We start from the raw sequence: 7,569 nt of genomic DNA, 5'->3' as shown, positions 1-7,569 counted from the left end.
AAAAAAAAAAAAAAAAAAAAAAAAAAAAAAAACAAACAAACAAAAACCTGACAAATTCCCAACCGGTGTGTGCAGTGTGCCTGGTGAGTGGGGAGAGCCGTGGAGGGACAGCCTGGGACAGCCAGTGTGGAACTGGGCTCAGTTCTGCCCAAATTGGGATGTTGTCAAGGAATTGGCCACTTTTGGTGTTTGTTTCCGTAGGGGCTTCACAGAGGCTCGGTTTGAGTAGGGAGCTCTTTGCAAATTTGCCTTCCCAGTGTGGATCCAGTTGGAGGTTCCTGGAGCCCAACAGGCAGCAAAAGTGTAGGATTTAAGCTTAATCAGCCCAGCAGTGATTGATTCCTTCCAGGGTTTCAGCAGAGGGATTTTACCTTGTAGGACACTCTCACAGGTTGCCCATCCCTGGAGACATTCCAGGTCAGGTTGGACGGGGCTCTGAGCAGCCTGATCTAGGGGAAGATGTCCCTGCTCACCCCAAAAGGGTTGGACTGGATGGCCTTTAAAGATCCCTTCCACCCCAAACTGTTCTGTGTGCAAAAATGTGGCTCCCTTTGGCTTTAACCCTGATTCAACCCTAAGCCCACTCCCAGCAGATGTTCTTGGTGCTACCTCAGGTAGCCATAAAATCATGGATCGGTGTCAGGAGCCTGTCACGTGCCCAGGCCGTGCTGTAGCACTTGTACAAAAAAGAATTAATGATAATAATAATAATAACAATAATAATACTTGTGGAGTTCACCTGGAAGTTCCTTCTCCCAAGACTTGCACTGAGCAGAAGAAAAACCCGAGGGCTCTTGGTACACAGGGAAGGAACCTCTCATTCCTTTGGATAACTGGAGAACCACCCTCATTCCCTACCGGGGGAGAAATCCACTGTGTTTCTCCTTCCTCAGGCTCTGCTGGTGTCACACCTCTGACAATGCCAAGGACTCTCCAAAAATTCTCCAGGGCAATGAACAGCAGCAGGACCGTTGCATTTTCGCACTTTTCAGAGCACAGGGTCTGTTTTAATGTTTGACTCTTCTTCTCTCTTGTTGCGTCGTTTCTGTGATGAGACCACCCCAAGGTGCCACCTGAGATTCGGTGTGGAATGAAAGGAAAAGGTCCTGAAATCCCTGCTGACCAGGTCAGGCTGTAGCTTTGGAAGAAAAGGGGTCACACAGGACGTGATTAGTGGAGTTTGGAGCAGAAGATCTTGACCTGTGATCTGGTCTGTGTGGGGCTTGGGGTTCCTGGGCAGGACAACAGTGGAGCAGAGGAGGAAAAGAGTAGGATTTTTATTACTTTTAAGAGCATTACTTTTGAGATATCCCAAAGAAAGATGAAGTGGAGGTTTCTGAGCAGCGTACAAGGGAAGGTTTGCAAAGGTTTGCACAAGATTTGAGGAGCAGGATCAATGTGCACCCCCACCTCCGAGGGGACACCCATGGCATTTGCTCCACCACTCCCACCTGGGGAGCTGGAACCTGCCTGGAGGACTGGATGAACCCCCTTTCTCCTCCAGATGTGTGTCACAGAGAACCTCCACAACCAGTTTACAACCCTATATATGTTTTAAAATCCTAAAAGCCTTTTGGTGACTTTCTGCGCTTTTAGAGTATTTTTTATTTCTTTTTTTTTTTTTTTCTTTCCCCCTCCTGATTTCAGTTGTATCCTTTTGGTCTGAGGCATCAACGCACCATCAACTTCTGCAGGGACTGCCTGAGTCCTGAAGGAGCTGGAGCAGGCAGGATCCCCCCTGCCACACTCAAAGCATCTCCCACATCCCAGACACTGGATGTGAGACCCTCGGGTTTGTTTTGCCCCGGTTTGATTTCAGCTGAATTCCACAAAATGGCTCTATTTTTACACCGTTCCTGCTATAACCCCATGCACAGCTGCTGTCAGGGGGTTTGCACAAGTTCTCTTCCCCCCAGGGGCACATCTTGCCAGCAGAGACTGCTGTATTTCCATTCCCTGTGTTTCCATTCCCTGTATCTGCACTCCCAGCCCTGTGGATAAAACCTGGATCAGCATTTCCCAGGCCAGCACCCCACACCCGGTTGTGCCATTAGGGGGTAGCATTTTCAGGCTTTTCCTCCTTTCTAGGGAAACAAGAACATAAAGGGGAAAAGCCTGATTCATCTTGCCACTCTTTGAGGGTCGTTCCCTGAAATATTTGTCTTAGGATGCAGAAAACTCAGGGTGAGGCACCGAGTCCAAGGTGCTCAGGTAATTTGGCCTTTTGTATTCCCTGGAGCTGATTTCCCATTCCAGCCACGGCTGCAGACGGTGCCTGCAGATTCCTGCCTGCCCTCCAAGGTGATGAATTATTTCTCCCAGAGTATCTCATCCCTCTTTATCAATTCTAAGTAGATCACCTGATATTTTCCGGGCTGTGAAAACACCGTTTGCAGAAAGTGCCTGATCACAATAAGGAGCCTCAACTCAACGCTGTCCCTCGGCACATTCCAAAATATTTTTGCAGAAGAGGCGAGTTTTGCATTTTTATGTGATAAAAAAGAGCAAACTGAGATACTTGGAGGGGACTGAATTGCCCAGGGTCACTCGGCAAGGACAAGGTTGGGGTTGCTCTGCCTCCTTTGTGTCTCCGTGTTTCAGATCACCAGCGTGTCCGTGATTTTTTTGCATCCACAGGTTTGTTGTGGGATCCCAGTGAAGTGTCACTGTCACTGGGAATTGGGCATCTCCCTGGGAAATGTGTTGGTTGACTGGGGGGAATTCAAAGGGAAGGGGAACTCGAGGAAGCAGTAAGAGAAGTGCTGGTGATGGTGACAGGGGTGAGGAGCTCTGTGGTGACCCTGGGGGGTCTCAAGTATTTGTGGGGCTGAAGTCCTGGGGTGGGTGAGGGAACTGCTGAGGGTGTTTGAAAAGGAAGGTCTGAGCAAACCAACCCCCAGTGAGGGGATGGAAATACCAGAACAGAGCCCCTCCACCCACCTGGGACATGCTGATGGAGCAGAGCTGTGTTAATTCAAAGCAAACAGTATCAATAACCGTAGTTTATTCATTTTATCCTCATCTCCACTTTCTGTCATTGCTCTGAAACAGAATATCCCAGCACTGGCTTTGTCTGTGTCTGTTTTTATTATTTCTCTCTCTGTGGCAGCCTTTTCTCTGCCCAGCATGGCACAAACAGAGGAGGAGAAGGAGGAGGAGGAGGAGGAGGCAGGTCCTTGTCCAGCTACTCCTGCACAAAAGTCTGACATACCCACAGGGGTGTAAACCCGAATTTTCTCACAGAAGGCTGAGGAGGGGAGTGGATGTGGTCGTGTTTCTGGATACAGCAAATGATGGTGTGTACCAAAAAAGGATGCTGAGCTGAGCAACAGGACTGTGGCAGAATAATTCTGTGAATTTTGCAAGGTTTTTTTCCTCCTCATGGATTGGAGAGCGTTTAAAAGACTGGGTTTTACCTGTGATCCTAAAAAAGACCTGGTTCTGCAGGTGATCCACCCAACCAACCTCCTCCTGCAGTGGGGTGGTGGGATGTGCCCGGAGCTGAGGGCAGAGCCCCCAGGTGCCACAGCAGAGGTGCCAAGGGATGGGATGGGGGATGTGCTGCTGGGACAGATGGTCACAGCTTGGGAATCAATGGGATTCAGAAAGGAAAGGCAAACCCGTGTCACATGTTCTTGACAAATAAAGTCCATGGCAAAGCAAAAGACTCCAGGAGTGTCTCTGACCTTCATTTCCTTGACAAGCTGAGTCAGTGTGTGACAGGGGAAGGGCCTGGAAACGGGGAGAGAGGGGTGAGCGTGGCACATTTTGCTCCTAAACTGGCTCCTGCCTCAAGCAGCAATGGGGATTTAAGGGGAGGATCTCACAGAATCCTCATTTCCCAGTGTCTGTCATCAAAGTGACACCCAGGTGACACACTGGGCACCTGAGCATCTCCTGCTCTCTGCCAGGGCTGCCCACCCGAAGGCAGGGGTGTCCAGCTGCCCCTTGCTGAAGGTTCCCATATTTTGGGGATTTCTGGGTGACGGTGCAGAGAGGGTTGGGAGTGAGCCTGGCTCCTCCTTGGGCCTGAGCCAAAACCCCCACAGGGCATCTGTGGCTTTGTGACACTGGGGTTTGTCACACGTGGGAGGCAGTGTGGCCTCAGGAGTGATACTGGTGGCACTGGAGTGGGGCACAGAGCAGGGGCTGCAGTGGGGCACTGCAGGGCACAGTGCAGGTGTAGGGTGGAGAGCAGGGAAACTCACTTCAGGGGTGCCAGTCTGCCATGGTGGCACGGCTGGGGGGACCCTGCCATGGTGTGAGGGTTGGGCAGGACCTGGGCTGGGTCAGGTGTACCCCAGTAATCCCAGGCAGGGGGTGAACTGGCCCAGACTCTACAGAAAGGGGGGGTTATACCCAGTACAGCTCTCACTGGAGAACTGGGGTCGTCTCGCTCACCCCAAAATGCCCCAGTGGGAAGCTGCTGTGTCCTGTCCCCCTGCAGGAGCAGGGCTGGGGCACAGTCTGGGGGGGTGAGACCCCCTGAGAAACATTCACAGCAAGTTTTACCTGGGGAGGGTGCAGGATGTCCCCTTTAGCTGTAGAGGGCAGACTGGGGGGTGTCACCAACCCCTGCAGCACCCGCGGGACGCACAATCCGGTGTGTGTGGGGGGGGAGTCTGTCTGTCTGTCAGTCTGTCTGTCTGTCTGTCTGTCTGTCTGTCTGTCTGTCTGTCTGTGTGCTACCCCGTGTAGCCCCGCACTCGGGGGGAAAGGGGACTCCCATCCCCAGGCTCTGAACGCCCGGGGGGCGCTGGGAGCGCGTCTGATTTTGGGATGGGGGGGATGGTGGGGGGCATTAACCCCTGAGCGGCAGGGGGTGTTGGAAGTGTGTCTGGTTTTGGGGTGTGAGGAGAATGATATTGGACATTAACCCCTGAGCGCCGGGGGGCCCTGGAAGCGAGTCTGATTTTGGGGGCAAGATGATGGGGGGCATTAACCCCTGCAGTGCTGGGGGGCCTTGAAAACGCGTCTGATTTTGGGGGGGAGGATGATGGGGGGCATTAACTGCCGCAGCGCCGGGGGAGGGGAGGTGGAACCGCGTCTGATTTTAGGGATTGGTGGTGGGGGCCATTAACCCCTGCAGCGCCGGGGGGCCTTGGAAGCCCATCTGACTCTGGGGGGTGGGTGATGGGGGGCATTAACCCCTGAGCTCCCGGGGGCGCAGGACCGGGTGTCCCCCCCGTGCCGCGCTGCGTGCGGGGCAGGGGCGGAGTGCCGGGGGTCGTGGGCCGGGTTCCCCCGTGTCCCCCCCGCAGGAGGGGGGTGCGGGCGGGCCGGGGCGGGGGCGGGGGCGGGGGCCGGGGCCGTCCTGCCCCGGCGGCGGCGGCGGGGCCGGGCGGGGATGCGGCGGGGCCGGGGCCGGGCACGATGCTCGGCGGGGCGCTGGCGCTGGCGCTGCTCTGTGCCCTGCCCCTGTGCCCGGCGGGGCTGGAGCCCCCCGAGACGGGCTCCGGGCTGGACACAGGTACGAGCGGCGGCGGGACGGGATGGGGGGGTCCGGGGAGCTGCGGGGGCATCCCGGGCCGGGGGGGCATCCCATCCCCGCTGGGATGCACCGAGAGCCCGGGCACCGGGAGCGGGGAGAGGGGGGGAGCGGCCGGGACCCCTCGGCGGTGGCCGCGGCTCTGCAGGGATGCGGCTCCCGGGGATGGGGGTGCAGGGGGTGCATCCCGGCCGTGCTCTGGGATTCCCGGCTTTCCTGAGATTCCATGGGGTAAACGTGACCCAGCCCAGGTCCTGCCCAGCCCTCACACCGTGGCAGCGTCCTTCCCAGCCTCGCCGCCGTCGCAGTGGGAGGGTTTGCAGACGGGCACCCCAAAAGGGAGTTTCCCTGGTCTCCACCCCACATCTGCCCTGGGGGCAGAAAGGCTTCCCCCAGTGCGAGGGGCTGCTGGGGGGTGCTGGGGGTGCTGGGGGGGGGCAGGCAGGGTAGGACTGTCTTTGGGGGTGTCACTGTGGCACAAGGGTCCCGCTGGCACAGCCATCCCTGGAGAGGGGCTGGGTCCCTCTCCCTGCGGGTGCCGGGGTTGCTGGGATTTGTGTGTGGCTTCTTGGATGCCTAAAATCACGGAATCATGGAATGGTTTGAATTGGAAGGGATCTTAAAGCTCATCCAGTCTCACCCCCTCCCACGGGCAGGGACACCTCCCACCAGCCCAGGTTGCTCCAAGCCCCATCCAACCTGGCCTTGGACACTTCCAGGGATCCAGGGGCAGCCACAGCTTCTCTGGGCAACCTGGGCCAGGGCCTCCCCACCCTCACGTTTGACTGAACATCATCCAGGGGTGTGGATTTACCCTTTGGTCACTGCTGCCCAGGCTGGGGAAGATCCTGAGCTCAGGAATGTTTTCAGGTTTTATCATAGGTCCAACTGGTGCGTGGGGCAGAGGCCTCCAAAAGTTCGGGTTTCCCAGGCTTTGGCCTAAAACAAGACACTTCTTTGGTGCTGAGGCTCCTGCTCTCCAGCCAATCCCTACTGATGGAGCAGTTCTGCTCCAAGGAAAGCTTGTGTAGCACAGATGCAAGAAATATCCTCGAGGAGCAGGATGGGGAGCGAGGGGCAGCCACTGCAGAGCTTGGCTGGCCTTCCTGACCTCGGAGCTGGGATTGGCTTCCTGAGCCAGAGCAGGGACCTGTGGCACTCCTGGGACTGGCTGGGGGCTTTGTGCACTGATCCCGAGTCCAGTGGGGAATCCTGAGGTGTGGAGGGAGTGCCAGAGCAGAGCAGCTCCTCACTGGAGCTGGGACTTGGTGTTCAAAGCTGGTGAGACCTTGCTGAGGTTCCACATTCCCTTTGCTCCACGCAAAGGGGACATGGCCTGTGGCAGCTGTGACACTTTCGGTTTGGGAGGAAATTAGGATCCATTTCTTAGGTGGATTCATTAGGAAATAAGGATCCCTGTCTTTCCTCACTCCAGTTCAGGCAGGATATGGATATTTCTTGATGCCTCTTGGTTCTCTGCTTGGGTTGGGGCAGCCAGCACTTGGTATCCCTGCAGCATCCCTGTCATGGAGGTGGCACCATCCCCTCCCTGGAGTCCAGGTGGAAGGGTGGTTTGCATGGATGGTGCTTGGGAGAGGTCAGAGTCTGAATACCTGAGCCCAGCTGGGGCTTTGGGCTGTAAAAGAAGGAGTTTAATCCGTCTGGTAGAGAAACTGGGCTGAGGCCATTTGTTGTGTTTGTAACCATCACCAAAAGGACGCTCCCTGAGGGGTTCAGGAGGGCTCAGGGTGCCAGAAATGGGTGGGAAGAGACTCCAGTGTGCTGGGAATGGGGATGCCTGGTGTCCTGTCCCCTGGGAGCACTGTTCCCCTGGAGCACAGATATGCTCTCTGAGCAAACAGTGCTTGCACTGGATCAAATCCATCCCTTGAGCTCTAATCCACGTTACCTGGAGCAGCAGGTCGGCCTGGAGATGGTGGAGAGGTTGATTTTCAAGAGAGCAATTCTTGAACTTGCACCTCTTTTGTGTGATTTCATAGAATCCCAGAATGGTTTGGGTTGGAAGGGACCATAAAGCTCATCCAGTGCCACCCCCTGCCATGAGCAGGGACACCTTCCAC

General features: G+C 55.9%; 1 protein-coding gene across 1 annotated transcript in view; it reads left to right on the top strand.

Annotated features, from left to right (window-relative positions):
- The first annotated feature begins 5,373 nt into the window (after positions 1-5,373).
- COL2A1 (collagen type II alpha 1 chain) overlaps positions 5,374-7,569 on the top strand; it is an 89,454-nt gene continuing 87,258 nt past the window's right edge. Inside the window, exon 1 of the mRNA XM_017829199.1 lies at positions 5,374-5,470. Coding sequence (XP_017684688.1) covers positions 5,374-5,470 — 97 coding nt within the window. The remainder of the gene's footprint in view (positions 5,471-7,569) is intronic.

The sequence above is a fragment of the Lepidothrix coronata genome, unplaced genomic scaffold (genome assembly GCF_001604755.1).
Source record: "Lepidothrix coronata isolate B3197 unplaced genomic scaffold, Lepidothrix_coronata-1.0 Scaffold160, whole genome shotgun sequence".
Classification (NCBI taxonomy): Eukaryota; Metazoa; Chordata; class Aves; order Passeriformes; family Pipridae; genus Lepidothrix; species Lepidothrix coronata.
Note: the sequence above shows the minus strand (reverse complement) of the source record. Positions and strands in the feature narration are given on the sequence as shown.